Here is a 26,100-nt window from a genome sequence, read left to right as displayed (position 1 = left end):
ATGTGCGTCACTCGCAATGTCAGTCCTCTGTATCCACTGCTAGTTCTCCCATTGCGTCCATCACCAGCTGCACCAGAGTGACCATGGGTGAACGAGCCAAAAAAATTGATGAGGGCAGCTAAACATTTGCCCGAATGATGGCAACGTTGCCTGGATGTACACTTCGATGGCAAGCAGATGTGATCCGGGAAGTTCAAGCATTCGTGACGCATTCAAACATGGAAATACGTCATTTCGAAAGTGCTATAATCCTTGAGGGCAGGCGAAGCCTCGGGACTCAGGCAGAGTTGCCTCTTGCCAGGTGTTTAATAAATTCGATATTTCTCATATTTTTTAATATTATTATAACCCAAAAATGATAACGATTGATAATTGCAATAATGGTCAAATATATGACAATTCACTGAGATTTTAGCCTGATGTTGGCTTAGTGGTGAGGGTGGCGGCTTGGGATCCGAGGGTCCTGAGTTCAAGCCCCGTTGGCCACTGAATTAAAAAAATACACCAGGTGGACTCAGCCTGTCATCCGTCCGAGGTCGGCAAAATGACCACCAGTGTACTGGTAAGGGGGACACTGCATCAGCGGCATAGCCGCGTCCCAACGAATGATGCAACCAGCAGCCACAGGCTGCACTCGATAGAGAGAGACTGAGATTTTACATCACAGGTAAGCATTCTGTCATCTTGCAATATCTAATCGTCTCACAATATTTTGTCATCGTCATATTTTTATGCCAGAATTATAAAAGCTACGATGGCTATTTTTTTGGGGGGGGGGCATTCCCCACCCTCCTCCCCTCTCACTCGTATGCCCATGAGAGTGAGCACTGCTATTTTTTAATGTAAAAGTCAATGCCATAAATGAGAGAGGGTTGGGGTTAGAGGAAAAGGGGAAGAGGCAGACAAAAATAAATTACACAAAAATTTTGTCTGTCTGTTGTCTATGCGCTCCAATTTTTGTCCGTCCACCCCATGTCTGTATGTCATCTATGCACTGCAAAACCACTGGACAGAACGAGTTAAAAGTTGGTGGTTGTACTCAGAGTGAACCAAAGAATGTTTCTGGTGGCTAAATCTCTTTTTAACCCTGCTTGTTTTGGTGTAAGTGGTGATGCAAATTATCTGTCTAAATGTGTATCATGTAGCGCCACTCCTGCTGGGAGTGGGTATTACAAGTCGTAACGAGAATGGCACTTGGTAGAGTGCATGCTTCTGCTAGGTTGAACAGCTTACGTTTTGTATCCCTCTGATAGGTTGGATGTGGATTTGGACCTGAACCAAAGTCTAATTGGCTTATTTTTGTCACCTTCCCAATCCATCCACATAGTTTTGTCATAACTCGTCCACACCGTTTGAGATATTGTGCTACGTATCGTTTTTGGACCCATCTCTCAATGGTGAAGAATCACTTTAAAAAAATTCTCGGATCCGGATCTTCACCAAAATCTAATCGCTTTGTCTTTGTCACACACCTAACCTATCCACCAAATTTCGTCCAGATCCGTGCACAACTTTTTGAGATATTCTGCTCACCGACAAACAGATGGCGGTGAATACATAACCTCCGTCCACCTTCGGTGGTGGAGGTAATCAAACGAAATACGTCAATTCTCTGCAAGAAAAGCATACTATGTCGTATTCGCTTTTAAAACAACAAAAAGTTGAAACTTGCTGGTTGTACTCAGGATGTGCAGTGAATTTATCAGAAAGTTGAGATGGTTACAATCAACTTACGTCTTCACATTCAAGGAAGCAAATAATTATCGTCCTATACCGTTTGTTGGTTTTATCTGATGTTTTAACATTGACAATTTGCTTTATGAAACACATTCGCTTCAGGTTTGGCTTTCAACCTTAACTTGGGTGAATTCATGGTCCAGGGCCATGACAGTTACGGAGAGTTTTTGAATTGGTCAAGGGATAGGAGAAGTGTGGACGGGGAAGTCAGTGAAGCTGCAATGGGACTTGCAGTGTTGCAGAAACATCGAAGAGTCTGATAAGGGGAGTGGGTGGGAGGAAAAAGGGATTATGGAGTCAGTGAAAAAGGGCTAGGAGTCGTCATTTCACGTATGATGGCTCTCAAGGAACGCTATAATCAAACCGTGATGACACAAGGGGACAAACTCCTTGAACACCTTTCGATCTGTCGATGTCATTCCAGGATTTTGAAGTTTATCGCAACGAATGGCAGTGAAATGATTCCGGATGAAATTGGTGCCGGCGATACAGCTTTGAGCGACCGTAGCCTGAAAAAGATTCTTTAGTGCAAATCCTGTGTGATTTATGTAATCAATTGATGCACACCGGCAAAATGAACATACGCAGGTGAATCCAAGGGGTCCAAAGCAAAGTTTAAACACCTATTGTTTTAAATTAAACTGAACCTCCATTCGTATCTTAAACTTTTCAGCAAACACGATGCAGTTGTTGGGGGAGAAAAAATAAATAAATTTCCTTCATCGTTCTGATTTCTCAACAATTACTTTAACCATCACCAAAACCTCACATCAAACTGGTTTCACAAAGCCCTGCAACTTTCAAATGCGAACGCCCATGTCAAGTTGTGCAACCCCCATGCAAAACCATGATCTTTTCTACCCCCATTAACACCTCCTTCCCCCTGGACCACCAAGCCCACCTCCTTCCAAATTTCCAGTTTTTTCTTCCTGAGGGCATTGATTCTGTATCCTTCATGTCCACCCCATGCATCCTCCCCTACCCCTCATTCCTTCCTGCATCCCTTATTTGTTCAAGTCTCACTCTGCATTGTCCCTCAGACCTGCTGTTGGTGCCCCCCCCACCCCCTTCTCTTTCTACTGTTCCTTTTGTTCCGTTACGTCCCGATCCATTTTATGTTCTAGCTCTTCCATGAGCCTTGGCATTGTACGCAATGCTGGCCAAAACGATGTACGTCGGAAAATGGGCGACTCAATGACATCGCTTAGGAATGCCACAGGACAGAAGCAATCTGACTGAATGGATAACAGACGGAGGGCTTCTGTTCACCACAATGCCAATTGCGTCGCTTGCCATGACAATAATAATTGGTCACCGGCAGTCAGGTTGGTGGCCTTTTAATCCTTCATCATCCTGGCTGGTCTTGGATGCCATCCTTTTCCTGATATCTCTGATCCTCTGAGCGAATGATCCTTTCGAGGTACGTGATACTTGTGTGCAGAAACTGCAAACCACCAACTTAAGTCCTCCAACACAATAAACGAATCAGCAATCAGCAAGTTTTTTTGGTTTCCTCGACAAGTGTGAGATTCATTGCAGATAAAGGCTGAAATGGCAGTGGGACAGCGGGCCAACAATTTGGGTACAACTAGCAAGGGGATAAACGACGAAGAAAGGAGCGGAGAGAGAAAGAGAAGGGGAGGAAACACTGGAATCAGCAAGTAAGAGTGTTGGGTTAAGAAGGGTTGATGGGGGTAATAAAGATCATGGGTCAGGATGGGGGGTGTGACACAAGGTGCAGGTGCTCTGCCTGCGTAAAGCCCTGGAGGGGAGAATGGGAAAGAACTGCCTCCTGAAGGGAGAATGGAGGAATAAAAGTTGAGGTGCGCATTAAGCCTGGATTTTGGAAGTTTAACCAGAAGTGGGTGACTGGAACACTCAAATTTGGTACATAGAACCTTTTGCTATTTAGCAGGGATTGTGTACTTTGGAACTGCCACACCTTGCGTCTCTGCTTCAACCAGCATCGCTTTATCTTCTGATTCTTTGCAAAGTTCATCGCCGGTACACCTGTGCAGACACATGTCAAGAAAATCAACCGGTTCAATTAAATCACAACTCACAGCACATGCTCCAGAGACCTTCAGGGTGCCAATGTCTGCATACTCACTGGGTAGTTGATATCTTAGATTGTGGTGGCAATGGTGTTGATGTATGAAGTGGCTTGAGAACCATAGTTTGCTTTGGTTGTAGAGTTGATGGAGGTGATGTGAGATGTCGCTGAGAGGCATCTGTCGGTCTCGATTGTGTAGACAAACTTACTCGAATACTCGGTTTCGACTTCGATGAGAAACTATTCTCTGAATTGTTGAGTGAATTTGTTGCTGGAAGGTGTTAGTGGTATAGGGTTTAAGGAAAAAAAAAAAAACAAAGACGAAAAACGTGATTAGATGTTTAATACCGCAGTTAAATTTAACAATTCTCCAACCTATAGAATCTCCTCCTTGTGTTTATCAAATCCCTCTTTCTCATAGCCATCACCATCTGCTGTGGTCTCCCATCACACCATTCAATGATCTTATCAACTTCCCAAGACATATTTTTGCTGGGGAAGTGGAGTGACATGAGAAGCTCATGTTGTCTCACATTTTTGCAATTTTTTTCCGACTCGAGCTAATTGTTTTTTGGCTGAATGTCTCATGTCTCATGTCTGTCTGTCTGTCTGTCTCTCTCTCTCCAACCCAGGATACTCAACTGAAGGTGGCAGGAATTTGTAATTTGGCCAGGGTGCCCGCAATAAATGACCCACTTACCATGAAGGATACCATGGCATCTTTAGCCTCCACCAACTAATTCTAGTTGATAGGACACCAAGTTTATTGTCTATCCGATGGATGGTACAGACATTGATGGCTCGCTCCTCCTGCGAGACACCAGGATGACAGTTTGTAGATGGGTCAAGATTGGAACCCAGGCGAGACAGCTCGGAAGTGAATGTGCGTAACTCTCGGCTATACTACCACCCCATGTAACACACATCCCATTCTAAATGACAACGTCATAATTTCCACCTTCTATCAATTCAAACTTCCATATACAAAGACAAACCATTGAGACCAGAAAGACATTCAAACCTGCGTTGCAGGGTCTTGTGTCTGGTTGATCTGGGCAGGCACACACAAAATCGCTCCCTCGGGCCAGACAAAGATGAGAACACCCACCATTGTTTGTACCACAAGCATTTGTCCCTGGAGGGGAGTTGGAAGAATGAGGGTAATAATCATGGGAAGATATGCGGAAGAGAACATCATCTACTTGAAGTCAAAAAATGCTGAATGCTATCATAGGTTCACGTCAGAGAAGTTAATTGAGTATTCTATAGTCTTAAATCTGCAAGAAATAACTACTGCAGCTCTGGTGAACAACCTCAATCTTCTTAATCCCAATACAGCACATCATACAGAAGGAAGGTTCCATTGCCTGGAATTGAAAAGCTGGCGGACCATAAAACGAGCCTACAGTCCAGCATTGACGAGGAAAGAGACCTTGGAGAATGATTAACCCTTTGAACCCTAGCGGCCATTTTACCGGCCGCTATCCAAACCTCCATATACCCGAGCGGTTGCTTACCAACCACTATCCAAACCTCCATATACCCGAGCGGTTGTTTACCAACCGCTATCCAAACCTCCATATACCCAAGCGGTTGTTTACCAACCGCTATCCAAACCTCCATATACCCGAGCGGTCGGTTTACCAACCGCTATCCAAACCTCCATATAACCGAGCGGCCAGTTTACCGGCCACTATCCAAACCTCCATATACCCGAGCGGTTGTTTACCAACCGCTATCCAAACCTCCATATAACCGAGCGGCCAGTTTACCGGCCACTATCCAAACCTCCATATACCCGAGCGGTCGGTTTACCAACCGCTATCCAAACCTCCATATACCCGAGCGGTTGTTTACCAACCGCTATCCAAACCTCCATATACCCGAGCGGTTGTTTACCAACCGCTATCCAAACCTCCATATACCCGAGCGGTTGCTTACCAACTGCTATCCAAACCTCCATATACCTGAGCGGTTGGTTTACCAACCGCTATCCAAACCTCCATATAACCGAGCGGCCAGTTTACCGGCCACTATCCAAACCTCCATATACCCGAGCGGTCGGTTTACCAACCACTATCCAAACCTCCATATACCCGAGCGGTTGTTTACCAACCGCTATCCAAACCTCCATATACCCGAGCGGTCGGTTTACCAACCGCTATCCAAACCTCCATATACCCGAGCGGTTATTTACCAACCGCTATCCAAACCTCCATATACCCGAGCGGTTGCTTACCAACTGCTATCCAAACCTCCATATACCCGAGCGGTCGGTTTACCAACCGCTATCCAAACCTCCATATAACCGAGCGGCCAGTTTACCGGCCACTATCCAAACCTCCATATACCCGAGCGGTCGGTTTACCAACCACTATCCAAACCTCCATATACCCGAGCGGTTGTTTACCAACCGCTATCCAAACCTCCATATACCCGAGCGGTCGGTTTACCAACCGCTATCCAAACCTCCATATACCCGAGCGGTTGTTTACCAACCGCTATCCAAACCTCCATATACCCGAGCGGTTGTTTACCAACCGCTATCCAAACCTCCATATACCCGAGCGGTCGGTTTACCAACCGCTATCCAAACCTCCATATAACCGAGCGGCCGGTTTACCAGCCACTATCCAAACCTCCATATACCCGAGCGGCCGGTTTACCGGCCACAATCCTAACCCCCATATACCCAAGCGGTCGGTTTACCAGCCACTATCCAAACCTCCATATACCCGAGCGGCCGGTTTACCGGCCACAATCCTAACCCCAATATACCCAAGCGGTCGGTTTACCAGCCACTATCCAAACCTCCATGTACCCAAGCGGTCGGTTTACCAGCCACTATCCAAACCTCCATATACCCGAGCGGCTGATTTACCAGCCACTATCCTAACCCCCATATACCGGAGCGGTCGGTTTACCAGCCACTATCCAAACCTCCATATACCCGAGCGGCCGGTTTACCAGCCACTATCCTAACCCCCATATACCCGAGCGGCCGGTTTACCAGCCACTATCCAAACCTCCATATACCCGAGCGGCCGGTTTACCAGCCACTATCCTAACCCCCATATACCGGAGCGGTCGGTTTACCAGCCACTATCCAAACCTCCATATACCCGAGCGGCCGGTTTACCAGCCACTATTCTAACCCCCATATACCGGAGTGTCCGGTTTACCAGCCACTATCCTAACCCCCATATACCCGAGTGGTCGGTTTACCAGCCACTATCCTAACCCCCATATACCCGAGCGGCCGGTTTACCAGCCACTATCCAAACCTCCATATACCCGAGCGGCCGGTTTACCAGCCACTATCCAAACCTCCATATACCCAAGCGGTCGGTTTACCAGCCACTATCCAAACCTCCATATACCCGAGCGGCCGGTTTACCAGCCACTATCCAAACCTCCATATACCCGAGTGGTCGGTTTACCAGCCACTATCCAAACCTCCATATACCCGAGCGGCCGGTTTACCAGGCACTATCCAAACCTCTATATACCCGAGCGGCCGGTTTACCAGCCACTATCCTAACCCCCATATACCGGAGCGGCCGGTTTACCAGCCACTATCCTAACCCCCATATACCCGAGCGGCCGGATCTTCACTCCAGGGAGCTGGGGAGCCAAAAATTCAAGGAGCTGTTAGGGTTCATGGGGTTAACGGTGAATTGAAACTGTGAGCATTGTCATGCATCCCCCGCCCCCCCTCACCATCACCCCCACACACCAGAAATACACCAATAATGACAGAACTTCATGCGTGTTCGCTGAGATTTTTTTTTTTAAATGTCACATTTAAGCTCACCAACAAATTCTATAACCCTCATTTAACTTTGGTTATAGATGATGAGAGCCAATGTTTTTTTATCCACTGCTTTGTGTTACTGAATGGCAAACCAGTTCGACATGAAGTCCACATTCACAATAACACCAGTTTGCCCTCACGTCATCGTGGAGCAATTGCATCTCGCACTCCATGAACCACACGCCCCGCTTCGTTCCTCTGTGCCCTCACCTCTTTGCCTTCGAGGCCACACGGCTACTATGTCCATGAAGCTGTCGGTGCCAGTAAGCATGGTCTCTCGTGCATGACCCGTCAATTTGTCAGCACGTTCGATCACTTTGCGCTCCCAGTCAGTCCAGTAGATGAAGCCTTCATGCTGAAGGATCGTGGGAAAGACAGCAAGGCATGAGCAACCTCATAAATTTTTTTTTTCTCCTATGTATTCCTCGTGCTCACAGAACACTGAAAAGCCCAATTGTGGTAAGTAAAGACCAAAAAAATTTCAACACCAATGAGCTGTAACCCAGACACAACAATGATTCCCACCTGTGTCAGTGCAAACGGATGAGGGACATGGTCCATGAGCACCTTCCGTGCCTTCCCCTCAAGGTTGGAACTCTCAATGCGGTCAAGCTGAGCATCGACCCAGAACATGCTGCACTCACGAAGACCAAAAAAACAAAGACACCGTAACGAAGAAGAAGAGATCAATGTTCTTCGGTGAACAAGACTTTCATCTCATTGCTCAATTTTAAGCAAACACTTGAGAAGATAGAGGATTTGACCGAGGAAGCTGAAACCTTCAGGGATTAGTGAGGGCACCCTGAAGTTTTGTCTGCGCAAGTTTCATCTGATTCCAACAAGGTTAAAAAAAAAAAATTCCCCACCTTGACATTTTCTTCCTTCTGGAGGGAGGTAAGGTGGGGAGAGGTGTGCGATTGGAATTATCCGAGCTATATAACCATGGGGTATTATAAATATGGGGCAGTATGCATGTTTTTGCTTCGTATACATAACTCGGGTTATTTTCTATTTATTTTCAGGAGCGATCGAGGCAGCTATCTGTTACCTCGACGCTACCCAAATAAAGGGATGTGTCAGAAGAATGTGTTGCACGCTTGGAACACGATCACCTGTATTGCAGGTACTCTGCTGGTGCCTGTAAATGCTTGCAGCAAAGTACAGGGTGTTCCATAAAGATTGATACAACTTTGACTTCCTGCCATTTCTTTGTTTTTTGACCAATACTGTTTTTCCTTTTCAGGGTTTGGTGGTGCTATCGTGATATTTGTTCCCTGGGATTTCTAGCTCAGTAGCTCAACTATGCCATTGACAGTGAAGCAGAAGACAAAAGTGGTGGCTCTGTGGTGTGAGACAAAATCATATGTAGACACCCGCCGGAGGTTCTGCTGGGAATACGACCTCAGAACAAGTGATGGACCCACAAATTGTGCCATCAGTAGCCAAGAGCCAAGCCAACATCAATGCTGTGCAGGATTCTGCCGTGGACAGTCCCAGGAAGTCCCACCGCCGGCGCTCCCGGGAGCTAGGCATCAAACCAACATTATTCTGGCGTATCCTCACTAAGGAACTGAAGCTTTTCCCATACATCATCTCTATTAGGCATAAACTGAGTCAAGATGACAAGAGGAGACTTGATATGTGCAATTGGCTCAGTTACAGGATGGTGCGGTAGCCAAACTGGATCAACCTGATGTGGTTCAGTGATGAAGTCCACTTGAACGGTGCCATCAACAACCACAACAACATTTTCTGGGGGGGGGGGGGGGCAGAACCACCTCAGGAGATCACTGAGAGGTACCCTGAAAGGGCCTAAGGTCACGTGCTTCTGTACTTTCAATGCCAGATGGGGAATGCTCGAGCCTTAATAGTTTGAGAATGAAAACAGCAGGATGGTGATGATCAACGTTGAGTGCTACCAAGCCAAGCTCCAGAAGTTCAATAAAAATCTAGCCCAAAAGGTCACCCCAAACCAGCTCAACATGCTACTGGTGACACCATCACTTTCCTGCAGCAGCTCTTCAGAAACTGCCTCGTTGCCCTGGGTACCGTTCATGACTGGGCACCCCAGAGCCCAGACTTGTACCGTCTGGACTCCTGGTTCTGGGGGGCTGCCAAGGGCTCTGTCTATGCTAACCACCCTGCCACACTGGATGATCTGAAGCAGGAGGTGTCTGACTACCTTCAGGGAGTGCCACGAGACCTACAGGAAAGTTGGACGGAACTTTGGAGCCCGAATCAACGCCTGTCTGAATCGTGCAGGGGCACACATCGAGAACGTCAATGACATGGATTTTGTGTAAATGCCAATTTCAGACCTTGGGCTCTCACTAACTCAAGCAGTGACTTACTGCAAGAGCAATCAATGATAGGAAATACGATGTCACGAGCTTTCAAGAAATGTCTGGTTCACATTCTTGAGGTTTCTGTTTCTTTGTAAATAAACATTTAAAGTTGCATCACTCTTTTTGAAACACCCTGCACAGTGGTCTTTTAACCCTTTGAACCCTGAGCTCCTTGGACTTTCGCCCCCCCCCCCCCACTCTGGGCTCCCTGGAGAAAAATCCAGCCGCTTGGGAATATGGAGGTTTGAATAGAGGCTGGTAAAGCAAAGGTGGACGGAAGTTATGTTTTCATCCCTATCTGTCTGTCTGTGAGCAGGGTATCTCAAAAAGTTGCAGACGGATTTGGACGAAATTTAGTGGATAGGTTGGGTGTGCAACAAGGATAAATTGATTAGATTTTGGTGAAGATCCAGATTCGGATACGAGAATATTTTAAAGTGATTCTTCACCATTGAGGGATTTGGCAAAAAATAATATGTCGCATGATATCCCAAAAAGTTGACGACGGATTTGGTTGAAACTTCATGGACAGGTTGGGTGTGTGACAAAGAAGAATTGATTTGATTTTGCTGAAGATCCAGATTTGGATATGATAATTTTTTTCATAGTCAAGTGACTTCAACATTGAGAGATATGGCCGAAACGATATATAGCATGATGTTTCAAAAAGATGTGGACGAGTCAGGACAAAATTAGGTGGATGAGTTAGTCAGGTGACAAGAACAAGCCGATTAGATTTTGGTTCAGGTCTGGATGCAGATCCGGCCTATCAGTGGGATAGTAAACGTAAACTGTTCAGCCTGGTGGAGGTATGCACTTTACCGAGTGCCCATTGTAGTTAATAATGGTTTTAATTAAGTGCAGTAGAAAAATAGAACCTCTCCATGGTCCAATTTTCCTATTCCGTTTCTAATATCAAACATACTCGTCTCAGGCTATTGTTCGTCTCTGGAATTTCACATAAAGTTTGTTGACCTCGGAGTGAAAACCACAATTTGCATGGCTCACTGCAAGGTGTGGCCATGCTTGTACCGTTCTAGGTCATAGTCCAATGTAAGTCCATTGGGCCATCCCAAGTTGGTTGTGACGAGAGCGCGTATGTCTGAGCCATCCAGCAAACTTCGCTCAATCTTCGGCTGCTCACCCCAATCCGTCCAAAATAGAAACCTGTAAAGTCATCACAAATATCTTACATCAGTTGAGGAATGAGCACCAAAGGGGTTGCATACGACAAACTAAGAGCAACAATTAATTGAGATGGGATTGTTTGCAGGATAGAACAATCAGTAACAGGTTATGGGCACTAATTTAAGGGTTGGATTGGACAATCAATTATGAGATATAGTTTATACAATGGCATAATCAGTTATATGGTAGGGTGATTACATGGGTCCATCACAGGGTATTCTGAGAATATCGAATGATTAATGCTGTCCGAAAAAATATCTAACTACAAGCCAACAAAATAACCGATGACGAAAGTGCATCATTTAACTGTCTGTCATGATTGTTGTTATTATTATAATAATTATATTTACTGGCATGAGTACCTACCCCTTCATGGGGAAGACAGAAATAGCCCGAGGTTCCATCAAGCTACCGTTCACAATAATCTTCCTGCTGGATCCATCCAGTCTGGATACTTCAATGGCGTCCCGTCCCGTGTCGGTCCAATAAAGATTGCGAGCCACCCAGTCGACGCACAAGCCATCAGTGGTGACCAGGCCATTGTCCACAACTGTCTTTTCTCCAGTACCATCGAGGTTCACCCTCCTGGAGAAAACACCGCTGCAATATTGACTTCACCAATCTTTGTACACTCAGGCGGACGTGTTGAGTGATATAGAGTGGTTCTGTGAGGAGAACTCCAGTCGCTTAAATTCATGCATACATCAACAAGATTTAAGTCGACAACGATTCCTTCAGACAGGTGTTTAAACATCGATTCAATATATATGAGAAGTCATTAAGTCGTGCAGGTGCACCACTGGGCTGCCGGTATCACCATTCTTGGGGGCCCCACTATGCTGTGAAAGCAGCACCTGATTCCCCGCTCCGAATTAGACAGGCTATGAGTTTTGAATTTGATCAGAGTAATGGCACATAATGGCAAACACCATTTTAAAGGTAAACTTCATGAAATCATTCAAAACAATCGATTATTTATCGATTCATGTGAATAAGGTGGAATTGTTGGCATCTTCCCCCTTCCTTTTTCTCCTCTTACTCCAATGGTCTCCCAAGCTTCTTTTCCTTCTCTCCCACATCATATTTGAACTGAACGCCCACCCCTCCTTTCTCTCTGCCATCATCTTCCCTTGACCTTCTTTTTACATTTTAAATTGCTCTCGAGTATTTTTTATAATACTGAAGAACAACTTTACATTACCAGCTGGCATTTTGTAGTAGCTTCTGTGTACTCTAATGGTGCTTTACCTCACTGTTATAAAGTACAACACATACTCCTTGGCTAGTCTAATGCTCAAATGAATCCTCCAACACGAACCACAGACTCATTATGACCGCATGCTGAACTGGATTTGTCGAAAAATACTGGAATAAAAGTGCACTCAAACATTGCGCACATCAAGCTGTACTGTTTGTAGTCCATCATGGCGATCACCATTTTGCAGAAATGTCTCACCAGACCTATTACTTATGACTCATGAAGGATATATGAGGGTGCTTTTAATGGCTCATGGAGGGTACAGGAGGGTGTCTGGACTTTGATTTAGATTTGTAACCAAGCCATTATTTGCATTACTTACAAAGCAATACATGCAATACTCAATACGAGTTCCCTTGCGAGGAACTTCAATGAAGGAGGTCATTCGGTTCATCAAAGCCTGTGCAATGATTGCCAACTGACGGTTGTCTGTCCGTGCTCTATTCTTTTTTAATTCTGAGCTTCAATCAAGGAAGTAGCATGCATCAATTTTAAAGTCATTCGTATAATTTGGCCGGGGTTCGAACCTTCCTACCTCTCAGACTCAGACTGGGCAGATGCTCGAACCATTATGTCACTGAATCTGGTGTAAAGCCTTTTAACCGGGTTCAGTGCTGTAATAGTGATAGCATCTTATATGAGTCTGCGAAGATAGTAGTTTGAACCCTGGCTGAGTCATACCAAAGACATTAAGACCTGTCAGTCTGTAAAATATTAGACCTTTATGGTGGGGGTCATACTTAAAGTACAGTGTGCTTGAACACTGGATATGCAGCGAGTTCAGAAATGTCAGAATTTCAGTTTTCTGGCACAAACAACACACTGCACCAGAGACAAAAAACAACAACTCTCTTTTTAAAACCTATTAGCCTTCATAATAACTGCCTGCTATTTATGAAGTGTTCTAATAAACCAATATCCATTATTGAGCCAGGCAGTTTGTTAGCTTACAATTGTTATAATTCTATGTAGTCCCTCCAATAAATAACAATTACTTACTCTTATATTTGTATTGCTTGTAATTTAAAGTTATATAATGCTCAAAAACAAGTGTTATGATTCTATGTGGTACTTCTAATAAATGAAAATTACTCACTTATATATTTGTATTACTTGTAATTGTAAAGTATATGATGCTCACTAACAAATGTGATTCGATGTGGTACTTCTAAAACATAATTATTTACTAGTATATTTGTATTACTTGTAATTTAAAATTATATAATGCTCACTAACAAGTGTTATAATTATATGTTGTTCTCATAAATAAAAATTACTCACTTATATATTTGTATGACTTGTAATTGTAAAGTATATGATGCTCACTAACAAATGTGATTCTATGTGGTACTTCTAATAAATAATTACTTACTTGTATATTTGTATTAATTGTAATTTAAAATTATATAATGCTTACAAACAAGTGTTATAATTATATATGGTTCTAATAAATAAAAATGACTCACTTATATATTTCAATTACTTGTAATTGTAAAGTATATGATGCTCACTAACAAATGTGATTCTATGTGGTACTTCTAATAAATAATTACTTACTAGTATATTTGTATTTCTTGTAATTTAAAATTATATAATGCTCACGAACAAGTGTTATAATTATATGTTGTTCTAATAAATAAAAATTACTCACTTACATATTTGTATTACTGGTAATTGTAAAGTATATGATGCTCACTAACAAATGCGATTCTATGTGGTACTTCTAATAAATAATTACTTACTTGTATATTTGTATTACTTGTAATTTAAAATTATATAATGCTCACTAACAAGTGTTATGATTCGATGTGGTACTTCTAATAAATTATAATTACTTACTGGCATATTTGTATTACTTGTAATTTAAAATTATATAATGCTCACTAACAAGTGTTATGATTCGATGTGGTACTTCTAATAAATTATAATTACTTACTGGCATATTTGTATTACTTGTAATTTAAAATTATATAATGCCTGCTAACAAGTGTTACAATTATATGTGGTTCTAAAAATAAAAATTACTTACTTATATATTTGTATTAGCTGTCATTGAAAATTATATCATGCTCACTAACAAATGTTGTGATTCTATGTGGTACTTCTAATAAATAAAAATTACTTACTTGTATATTTGTATTACTTATAATTTAAAAGTATATAATGCCAGCAAACAAGTGTTATGATGCTACTTGGTACTTCTAATAAATAAAAATTACTTACTTATATATTTGTATTGGCATCTGGCCAAAAAAACAATGGCATACAACCATTATATATCCTTGTTGTTTACGTATGTTTTCCCCTACATCCGTTCACATTAAAAAAAAAAGTTTCTTATTACTTCTTCGAACCTGAGATGCAAGGCTCATTTGATTAGTGCTCAGATGGGAATGCCTAACAGGTCAACCCAATGCCTTTAAATGTATATTCATGGCAATGACAGAATTATTTCTAGGGAAAAGTATGTGATGACCAAGATGAAAATTATGTTTGATGTTACGATTCCAATCGTTAATCCTCCACATACAATAGTGCAACACGAAAGCGCTTTGGAAATCAAATATTCTTCCCAAGTGCACCGTATTGTGTCCAGGTGAACGTCGGTGAAGTATATTTGGTGCTCCATTCCATCATAGTCCAATGCGATGACATTGTGCAGGTCAATGGCTGGGACAAGGACATCTGAACGGTCATCAGTGTCCAACGATAGCCAGCGGATAGTGGCACGGTCAGAAAACAGCAGAAAGGACTCGGGGCCAGACTCGCATGTGTGCTTGTCTTTTCGCAGCCTGATTCCCGTTGGGCAGGCGCAAGAGGCTCCGCCGGCAGGTGTTGGCAGACACAGATGACTGCATTGTCCATTACGTGGTGCACAGCGGTTAAAGCCTGAGGACAGTTCAGAATGAGACAGATGTAGCTCACATCATTGTATTATATTTCTGGAATATCAATATAATAACAAGACTCACCAGCAGGCTGAGTGCGATCCACTGCCTGGATGTCCATGAGACCAGGAAGTCCATCACACACGGTGAAAGGATCGCCCCCACGCACCCGTTCGGTGCGTCGTACTGCCCGCTCCTGCCAGTCAGTCCAATACAAGAACTCACCCAGGAGGGACAGGCCGTATGGGTGCGGAACTGGCATGACCAGTGTGTGGCGGTGGTTTCCGTTTAGATCCGATGCTTCAATACGCTGATAGGGTGGGAGAGGTGGTGTTAAACTGTGCAATGTCTTTGAAAAAAGTATCATAGAAATAGGCATCTCTTTTGCACACATATATGATGAAAAGCTATGCCTGATTGTGGTTTAACAGTCAAGGTGGTTGACTTAGGATCTTAAGGTGGCTGCCTTTGGTCCTGCGTTCAAATCCAAGACGTGCCTAAAAACACCAGATGGTTCAACTAAGCCTATCATCATTTTAAGGGTGACAAAATGAATACCAGAATGAATCCTGCCTCAGCACCATGTAATCTCCTCTTAATGACAATGCTACACCAGATCAGACTGGAAGAAAGTAATCCTAGAGGACTAACATCACATTTTAATGCCCAGCACACATTTTATTGAAGGGACACATATTATTGAAGGGACACATATTATTGAAGGGACACAAGGGACACACGAGAGGAATGAAAAACAAGTCATTGGTCTTGTGATTGCAGGACCATTGAATGCAAGTGGTGATAGCTCTATTTTCTTGAAGACAGCGTGAAATTGAAAAGAAAAAATTATGCCACTGCTGACAAGTGGCATATGCCACATATAAAAATTATGCCACTGCTGACAAGTCATCAACGGAAGTATAAAATCCAGAACAAAGAAGATGCTTCCCTCTTTAATACAAGATACATGACCTATCATGACAGCGACTATTCATTGTCGGTGTATCGTGGTTGTCAGATGCAACAAGGAAGAGTGAATAGTGATGAAAATATTAATAACTACAATGACACTCGGTAGAGCGCATCCCTCTGCCAGGTTGAGCAGTTTCCGTTTTGTATCCCACTGATAGGTCTATTTTGCATCTGGATCATTCGTCCTTGTGACACACCAAAATCCAATTGTTGTTCTGTAACTTATCATAATAAAGCCATGTACCAAGTTTAAGTTGAAGACGTTAGAGGGTATGGGGAAAAAAAGTCGGAAAAACCACAGGTGGGATGGACGGACAGACTGAAAGCAAACTTTATAGTACCCTCTGGTGAAACCGGTCGGGGAATAACAACACAAAAATCTTAACTTTCATACAATTTATTGAGACCATATCATTCATGACTGCTTCACCAAAATTTTGGTGTAAGCTTTAAAAACTGACCACTTATCTCCTCATGAAAATAGCAGAGGTTACCTGGTGTTGCCCAGGTATTACCTAAAAAGAGGACCAAAGTTAAACTAGTTCGAAACAAAATAAATAATTTTTTTTTTTGTTTACATGTGAGAGCACATGCCAAAAAACAAACTTTTAGGTGTGTACATTGTCCTATTTTCACTTTTTTTGTGAGATAAATCGTGAAAGAGCATGAAAAGTAAAAATAAACACCAAAAACCGAAAATGACTGAAATCCTCAATTTATTGTTCTAACCCACCTACGCGGCCCCTTATTTTACACCACGTATTAAATATATTATTTTTTTTACACATTAGGTGACATAGCTCACACAAAACTGCCATGGTTGCTTCCATACAAGGTATATTGCATAATGTGTATCATAACAAAAAAAAAAAAAAAAAAAAAACGTCACTGCATGATGACATCATATGCAGCGCAAACTTTTTCTTTAATTTCTATTACTTTTACACATTAGGTGGAATATCTCACTCGGAGAATCAAGGCAGTGTTATAATCAGCAGTGATATTGAAATGGGGGTCAAAATAGTGGAATGGAACTACAGTAGACTAGGCGTAAGTCGTCACCATTGGGACTAAGAAAAAAGTGGCGACTTAGAAATGTGACGACTTACGCGTATGCGAACATTCATGATGACTGTGGGGTGAAGGATGAAGTCGTGCGTGGCCTGGACACGTACGTGTGAGAGCCGGCTATTGTACCAAAAGGAAAACACAATCCTCGGGGCAGAGGTGGGGGTTCATTGGTGAGTTGGAAAGTGATCAAGCAAAGATGGAATTCATGAATCAGTTTATCAAAAGTAAAGATAATGAACAACTGTAAGACAACAACTTCGCCTGCTTATCACCATGATGGGATTGACCAACGAACCCGAGACTTTTCTGGCAGCATCTGCCAGAAAAGCCGAGTCTCATCGGCATTGTACACGTCCCGAGGCTGATACCTTTCCAAGATGTCTTTCAATTTGCCATCCTTCCAGTCTGGCACCACTGCCGAATCCACGCTGCCTGATTCGCCGCACTTCTTGACCTTGCCGATTCCCCACCTCACATTGAATCTGTCTATCCAGTGCATCGGCAAGGTCTCGGCATCATCATGCCCGATGTCCGCAGCGAATTTACGTGCCTTCAGCAGCAACATTTCACCGTCCAACCGAATATTTGGCTGAGCCGACATTTGCCGAAACCAGATGATGAGCGCGTCATCGATATCTTAAAAGGACACACGTTTCACACTTACCACCGGCCTCGCGATCTTCTCCACTTGTCCAAACATCGTGCCCTTATTCTTCAAGATATCGTTCAATGTCTGCTGTTTGATGTCCAACTTCTCAGCTATGGCTGTTTTCTTCATCAGTGGGTTTGCCTCGCAAAACTGGACAATGTCGTATTTTCTTGGTAGGTTTTAGTTGTAAGCTTACGCTTAGTCGCCATTGTCCTGCCTGCAGTGCGATCAACGTGTGTACGCAGTTATAAATAGCCTATCACTGGCGTGTAAACCAATGAGCGAGCATCACGATTCCATGAAATCGGGATTCTCACGAGGCAGCAGTTCCGTGTGACGAGTTAGGAGTGGTAATTTACTTGAGTTTCCATGATGTGGGAACGGACAACATCTGACGACTTAGACGAAGTGACGACTTAGAGATGACGACTTACAGAGGGATGACCCTTGATTCATAGGGACTTAACATGAGATAAATTCGGGACTTTTTGACGCTGCCGACTTAGGCGAAGTGACGAGTTAGACGCTGCCGACTTACGCCTAGTCTACTGTATTTGACAAAAGTCAATGACATCATACTCAGCAATGCCTTTTAAACATTTACACATTAAGTGACATACCTTGCACGAAACACTGCCATGATTGCCTCCGTGGTAGGTTAAAAAAAAAAGAAAAAAAAAAAAGACGTCACCGCGTAATACGTCATTGACGCTGCAATTTTGACCCCCATTTCAGTATCGCTACTGCTGGTGTTTCCCGGGAATTAGAATTAGAAGAATTTTTTTTACTGATTTGTATCATACGAAACAACTCAGATTTAAGAGTAGCACATACCATGTTGCATGCTTACCTGAAAAAAGAAAAAAAATACTGCAAGAGGAATTTCACATGTATTTTATAGATATCATATGTTGCTGGAGTTAAAAGATAAAGTAATTATTTTGTTTTGCTTGTAACAGTCATTGCAATGCCTCTCAAATTATGGTGAGCAAAAATTGAGTTATAAGTGACATGTTACTGTGTCCGGCAAACAGGAGATAATTGCGTTTGATTTGAGGTCCCAAAATGTGCCGCAAATTTTTGCGCCACATTTCTGGCCCACTGGAGGGAAAGGCGTGGCCTGGCTAATGGGTGGTGGTTGTGACGCTGGGGGAGATGGGGGAAGGTGTGGCCTGTAGAATGGGCAGTGTTTGTGACAGACAGGAACTGCGCTTTATTTATATATAACATGATGTGTAATATCTGGGAGCGGTTACCCACCTCGGTGTGAGCATCGGCCCAAATGAGCTGAGAGCCGACTTGGTCAACAACGAGACCATTGGGCCAGCCGAGGTTTTTCGTGATGACTGCAACTCGATCGGACCCATCCATCCCCGCTCGCTCGATTCTTGCCCTTTCTCCCCAATCTGTCCAGTACATATATCTGTGGTTATGGGAGGCATGAGAAAAGTGAAGCCTTTCCCACATGTTCTCTGGGGATATCAGGCAATCACATGCTACAGTCATTGATGTTTGGATAGCTATCAATTTGCTCTGCATAGATCAGTACTCTGTGGCGGAAATCATAAATCTACAGGGATTGGAAAATGAACAAAGTCATTCAGAGACTGAAAGGACTAGATGCTAGTAATTGTGGGTTTATCAAGATGCTGAAGAGCAGATCAAATAGGGATGGAGAAACAAATCAAATATTTTGTGCGAGACCAAATGAATGCAGGATTTAGCCAATCTTGTTGCTCGGCCCACCCGTTGTTGTGATTCAGGGTAATTGCCCTCGGGCTGTCCAAGCTACGCCAAATGAGAACCTTCCGCAGATTTCCATCCAAATCGGTGACCTCTATGCGTTTGGTGCCTGCATCAGCCCAGTAGATCTTCTGGCCATGAGAATCAACTGCCAGGCCATCGGTCGTCTGTATACCTGAAAAAAAAACAAAAAAAACATTCCACACAGCGGTTAATAAGCACCTAAAAAGTGTGGCCATAACGATTTTGCTCCGTTCTTGAGGTTGACCAAACATGTGAAATGGCCTGAAAGTTCAACATCGAGAAATATGCCATTACTGCCATGTAGTGATATGAGAAAACTTTCCTGAGAGAGAAACTTAGTGTGCTGAAGAAAAGGAGACTAAAGTAATTTAGCAAACATGAGTGTAAACCGTTTAGCGATTTGCTTTGCTTACCGTGTTTCACGACATCCACGTAATCAGAGCCATCGAGGTTGGCCCGGCTGATTTTCTTGAGTGCACTATCAGACCAATAGACCTTTCCTGTGACACAAACCTATTGGTCAGGGAGCACAGGACCATTGCACCAACCTTTTACCTGTTGTACATGGCATCATCTTCAGAACCGCCAAACAAACGAACCGTTCCGTATTCAGTTGCACGAAGCACGGGAAACCACAATAGTCGACACCCTTCGCCCAATTACGTTATACGCCATTCAATTATTACAACTACAGTTATCCCTTCCCCGTAAAAGTGATAATACAAAACAATTAGTGATTTCCATTCGCCTTCAGCCCAATGTTCAGAAAGCTCGTCATAAAGGCCACGTGAGCAAAGAACTCATCCATCTTGGATTCCCAACATTGAGAGCGGAAACTGCAAAGCATTTCCGACAGAGGGCGGTAAAGTCACTTCGGAATGATTCACAAGTAAGAGTGACAGGATAAAAATGGCTGCGGATGATCTTGGCTGAGGAAAGGCAGTCTATGTTAAGTAAAACGATTGTCTTGCGTAGCTTAAGCTGAAAAGCTGACTTATTTGCATATTCTCATGGCGGGTGCCCTTGTTCGCATCTTTGGCTTCCATGTGTCATGATGCAGTTTCTCAATGTGTGTGAAATCAATGCAGTTGTCTGCAATCTGATGAGAATGGAAGGCCAGCGATTTGCCACATTGGGTGCTTGAGGTCACGAAAAAGGTCCCCAAAGCGTTAAATGGCAAAAGAGGCAACACGGCAGTAACATCAGCAAATTCAAAAACACATCTGCTCCAAGGCCCATGTTAAACGTGCTTCGCTGCCCCCATGACCACCAATGCGTTGAATGGGATGATAAAAACCACAACCTTTCTTTGCGTCCACACTGATGGCATTAGCATTTTTGAGCGTCGTATTGAGCGGGAGGAGAACATCGGCGTAGTAGGGCACGTCCAAGGAAATCAAGCGAATGTCCGTGCGTCGAGCAAAAATGAGGAACTTCTTCATGCCTGGCAGACGTGCGGAAACGTACAGTTGCCAATACGAGGTCACAACACATTGGAAAACTCAAGTCTTTTCTTAATTATTGCAAACACAAGCAACACCTCCCCCTGTCCTCCACATTTGCATTGCTGGTGGAATTGCTTAAAACAAAATGAGGCCATTTCAAAATGAAACGACAACGACACTCGATGGAACACATACCTGCACCAGGTTGATCAGTTTACATTTAGTATCCCACTGATAGACCGGATCTGCATCCAGACATGAACCAAAATGCAATCGGCATGTTCTTGCTACGTACCCGACTCGTCCACCAAATTTTGTTTTAACCCTTCCAAAACTTCTTGTGATATCATGAATATATATATATATATATATATATATATATATATATATATATATATATATATATATATATATATATATATATATATATATATAAATATGTGCGTGTGTGTGTGTGTGTGTGTGTGTGTGTGTGTGTGTGTGTGTGTGTGTGTGTATGTATATATATATATATATATATATATATATATATATATATATATACATATATATATATATACATATATATAGATATATATATATATATATATATATATATGGGCGAAGGAGGAGAAGGAGACGGGGAAGGCGAGTCCGAAGGCAGTGGGAGAGGGGGAAGGGTGGAAGTGTGGAGGTGAGAGTTGGAATTCTGAATGTTGGGACGATGACTGGCAAAGGGCGAGAGTTGGCTGATATGATGGAGAGAAGAAAGGTGGACATACTGTGTGTACAAGAGACCAAGTGGATGGGGAGCAAGGCTCGGAGCATTGGAGGTGGTTTCAAACTGTTCTACCATGGTGTGGATGGGAGGAGAAATGGTGTCAGGGTAATCCTGAAGGAAGATTATGTCAAGAGGGTATTGGAGGTGAGGAGTGTGAAGTTGGAAATTGAAGGGGTGATGATGAATGTCATCAGTGCATATGCCCCACATATGGGGTGTGAGATGGAATATAAAGAAGATTTCTGGAGTGAGTTGATGAAGTATCCAAGGATGAAAGAGTGGTGATTGGAGCAGATTTCAATGGGCATGTTGGGGAAGGGAATAAAGAGGATGAGGAGGTGATGGGTAGGTACGGTCTCAACAAGAGAAATGTGGAAGGGCAAATGGTGGTAGAGTTTGCAAAAAGAATGGAAATGGTAGTGGTAAATACGTATTTCAAGAAGAAGGAGGAACACAGGGTGACATACAAGAGTGGAGGAAAGTGCACACAGGTGGATTACATCTTCAGCAGGAGATGCAACCTGAAAGAGATTAGAGACTGTAAGGTGGTGACAGGGGAGAGTATAGCTCGACAGCATCGATTGGTGGTCTGTAGGATGACTTTAGAGGTGAGGTTGAGGAAGAGAGTGAGGGCTGAACCAAGGACCAGATGGTGGAAGCTGAAGGAGGAAGATTGTTGCGTGGAATTTAGGGAGGAGGCGAGACAGGTGTTGGATGGTGGTAAAGATGGGTGGGATGATTGGGCAACTACAGCAGAAGTGGTGAGAGATAGCGAGGAAGGTACTTGGTGTGACATCTGGACAGAGGAAGGAAGATAAGGAGACTTGGTGGTGGAACGAGGAAGTACAGGAAAGTATAAGGAAGAAGGGGTTGGCAAAAAAGAAGTGGGATAGTCAGAGAGATGAAGAAAGTAGGCAGGAGTACAAGGAGTGGTGGCGAAAGGCAAAAAGAGAGGTGGCAAAGGCTAAGAAAAAGGCATATGACGAGCTGTATGAGAAGTTGGATACAAAGGAAGGGGAAAAGGATTTATACCGATTTGCAAGACAGAGGGACCGAGCTGGGAAGGATGTGCTGCAGGTTAGGGTGATAAAGGACGTAATATGGGAATGTGCTGACGAGCGAGGAGAGTGTGTTGAGAAGGTGGATGGAGTACTTTGAGGAGCTGATGAATGAAGAAAATGAGAGAGAGAAGGTTGGAAGAGGTGGAGATAGTGAATCAGGAAGTGGGTGGATCAGTAAGGATGAAGTGAGGACTGCTATGAAGAGGATGAAAAGTGGAAAGGCGGTTGGCCCAGATGGTATACCAGTGGAGGCATGGAAGTGCTTAGGAGAGATGGCAGTGGGGTTGTTAACCAGATTGTTTAATAAAGTCTTGGAAAGTGAGAGGATGCCGGAGGAGTGGAGATCAAGTGTACTGGTTCTGATTTTCAAGAATAAGGGTGATGTGCAGAGCTGTGGAAATTACAAGGGATAAAGTTGTTAAGCCACACCATGAAGTTGTGGGAAAGAGTAGTTGAAGCTCGGTTGAGAGGAGAGGTGACGATCAGTGAGCAGAAATATGGGTTTATGCCAGGAAAGAGCACCACTGATGCGATGTTTGCTTTGAGAATGTTGATGGAGAAGTATAGGGAAGGCCAGAAGGAGTTACATTGTGTGTTTGTGGATTTAGAGAAAGCTTATGATAGGGTGCCAAGAGAGGAGTTGTGGTATTGTATGAGGAAGTCGGGAGTGGTGGAGAAGTATGTGAGGATCGTGCAGGATATGTATGAGAACAGTGTTACAGAGGTGAGGTGTGCGGTAGGAATGACGGACCGGTTTAAGGTTAAAGTGGGATTGCACCAAGGATCAACTCTGAGCCCTTTCCTGTTTGCAATGGTGATGGACAGGTTGACGGACGAGATCAGACTGGAGTCTCCATGGACTATGATGTTCGCGGATGACATCATGATCTGTAGGGAGAGTAGGGAGCAGGCTGAAGCGAGCCTTGAGAGGTGGAGGTACGCACTGGAGAGAAGGGGAATGATAGTCAGTAGGAGTAAGACGGAGTACATGTGCGTAAATGAGAGGGAGGGTGGTGGTATGGTGCAGTTGCAAGGAGTTGAGGTGGGGAAGGTGGATTGGTTTAAATACTTGGGATCAACTGTCCAAAGTAACGGAGAGTGTGGGAGAGAAGTGAAAAAGAGAGTGCAGGGAGGATGGAGTGGGTGGAGAAGAGTTGCAGGAGTGATTTGTGACAGAAGGGTAGCTGCAAGAGTGAAGGGGAAAGTATACAAGACGGTAGTGAGACCAGCTATGTTGTATGGTTTGGAGGTGGTGGCGCTAACAATAAGACAGGAAGCGGAGCTGGAGGTGGCAGAGTTAAAGATGCTGCGATTCTCGTTGGGAGTGACAAGGATGGATAGGATAAGGAATGAGTATATTAGAGGGACAGCGCAGGTAGGACGGTTTGGAGACAAAGTGAGAGAGGCGAGATTGAGATGGTTTGGACATGTGCACAGGAGGGAACCGGAGTATATCGGGAGAAGGATGTTGAAGATGGAGCCGCCAGGCAGGAGGAGAAGAGGAAGGCCAAAGAAGAGGTTCATGGATGTGGTGAGGGCGGACTTGCGGGCGGTTGGAGTGTCAATGGAAGATGTGGAGGATAGAGCGAAATGGAGATGGTTGATCCGCTGTGGCGACCCCTAACGGGAGCGAGCCGAAAGAGGAGAAGCAAAGAAGATATATATATATATACACACACTCGTATATATGTATATATTGTTTTTGCCCCCATCTCTCAACGGTGAAGAATTACTTATAAGTTAAAAAAGTCTCGTAGCCGCATCCACATCCAGATCTTCACCAAAATAGAATCACTTCGTCCTTGTCTTACACCCGAACTGTCCACCAAATTTGTCCCAATCCATCCATAACTTTTTGAGATATCCTTCTCACAGTCAAACAGACAGACAAACAGGGGTGAAAACATAACCTCCACCCATCTTCAGTGGCAGAGGGGACAAGAACGTTACTTTATTTCAAATCCGGAGGAATATTTCCACAAGATACGAGGTTGTTTGCAGTTACTTTGGAGCGTCTTTCACTTGGAATGAAGTACCGAACCGAATGTATAAAGCGGCACGACACGAGTCAGACCAACCCATATCACACGTCCTCCCATCAGAGCGCAGCGTGATCCCGGTGGGACATGCACAGCTGTATCCTGGGACATCGGGAGCAAGCAGGCAGAGATGGCTGCATCCTCCATTGCTCTCCGCACATGGGGACGGCACTGGGAAGGAATCAAGGGAACATGATTTGTGTTTCATGTGCTGATAAATGACACAAACCAATTGGTGTGAATTTGAATAACATTAAGAAGGTAAACCTGTTATGTATTGGGCTATCTACGTATAACATATGCAACAAGGAAATAAATGGTGGCGAATAAGGGAAGGGGAAGGAGAGAAGAGAGAAAATGTCCCAATTTCCGAAGTGATGCTGGTATATTAAGTGGAAACGACAATACCTCCTTAATTATTTTAACTTGTGTCCTAACAAGATGACAAAATAACCCCCCCATACTCTAGTTTCACTGAAATCCGCATTCCTGACCCCCTGATTCCGCACCCTGTGGCCTCTCATGCTGGTACACGTGCACGTCCATGAGGTTGTCGAGACCATTACGCAGGACCGTGCGATCACCCCCTCTGAGCTTGTCTGCACTCTGAAGGCTCTTGGCCTGCCAGTCAGTCCAGTAGATCCGACCGCCCCACACTGTGAGGCCAAATGGGTGCGGCAGCTGTGAGCCAATCAGTACCTGCCATGCAAGAAGCATTTTCCAATGGAAAACAGTGAAAGTAAATAAAATGATAAGTTTCCCAAACCAAACTGTCTCGATCCCTTTCCTATTTCCCCCTTCATCTCGCTATCGCTCCCCAACTCCCCTCTCCAGGCAGGTTCAGTGCTTCAGTGCTACCAAAGCAGCCCTATGGCAAGGACTACACTGGGTGCTTTGCCTGAGCTTTCTCAGTGGTAGTCAGGGCAGAAACTTTGTAATTTGTTCAGAAACCGATAACTCACCTACTCTTCACAAAAGACACAGTAGGATACTTAATGTTCAACAACTAATGCTAGCAGACGGGACTCCATGCTTAACATTCATCCGAGGAAC

At 43.8% G+C, this 26,100-nt stretch overlaps 2 protein-coding genes across 5 annotated transcripts in view; one reads left to right on the top strand and one right to left on the bottom strand.

The window, feature by feature from the left end:
- The window catches only part of APAF1 (apoptotic peptidase activating factor 1), a 515,858-nt gene that overhangs the window by 361,786 nt on the left and 127,972 nt on the right, over positions 1–26,100 (top strand). The gene's annotated exons all lie outside the window — the stretch shown is intronic.
- LRP4 (LDL receptor related protein 4) overlaps positions 1–26,100 on the bottom strand; it is a 105,972-nt gene that overhangs the window by 10,441 nt on the left and 69,431 nt on the right. The window contains exons 20-34 of the mRNA XM_085886641.1: positions 25,557–25,746; positions 25,087–25,218; positions 21,046–21,186; positions 20,156–20,242; positions 19,722–19,893; positions 19,236–19,398; positions 15,368–15,593; positions 14,978–15,284; positions 11,504–11,722; positions 10,958–11,116; positions 8,130–8,238; positions 7,815–7,959; positions 4,812–4,925; positions 3,848–4,061; positions 3,680–3,747 (exon numbers count right to left, since the gene is read on the bottom strand). Of these exons, the coding sequence (XP_085742767.1) occupies positions 3,680–3,747; positions 3,848–4,061; positions 4,812–4,925; positions 7,815–7,959; positions 8,130–8,238; positions 10,958–11,116; positions 11,504–11,722; positions 14,978–15,284; positions 15,368–15,593; positions 19,236–19,398; positions 19,722–19,893; positions 20,156–20,242; positions 21,046–21,186; positions 25,087–25,218; positions 25,557–25,746 (2,446 nt within the window). The remainder of the gene's footprint in view (positions 1–3,679; positions 3,748–3,847; positions 4,062–4,811; positions 4,926–7,814; positions 7,960–8,129; positions 8,239–10,957; positions 11,117–11,503; positions 11,723–14,977; positions 15,285–15,367; positions 15,594–19,235; positions 19,399–19,721; positions 19,894–20,155; positions 20,243–21,045; positions 21,187–25,086; positions 25,219–25,556; positions 25,747–26,100) is intronic.

Source organism: Eptatretus burgeri, chromosome 6 (genome assembly GCF_056783735.1).
Source record: "Eptatretus burgeri isolate ZD-2024b chromosome 6, Ebu_testis_v1, whole genome shotgun sequence".
Taxonomy (NCBI): domain Eukaryota; kingdom Metazoa; phylum Chordata; class Myxini; order Myxiniformes; family Myxinidae; genus Eptatretus; species Eptatretus burgeri.
The sequence above is the reverse complement of the archived record's forward strand: the minus strand, read 5'-3'. Positions and strand labels throughout refer to the sequence as shown.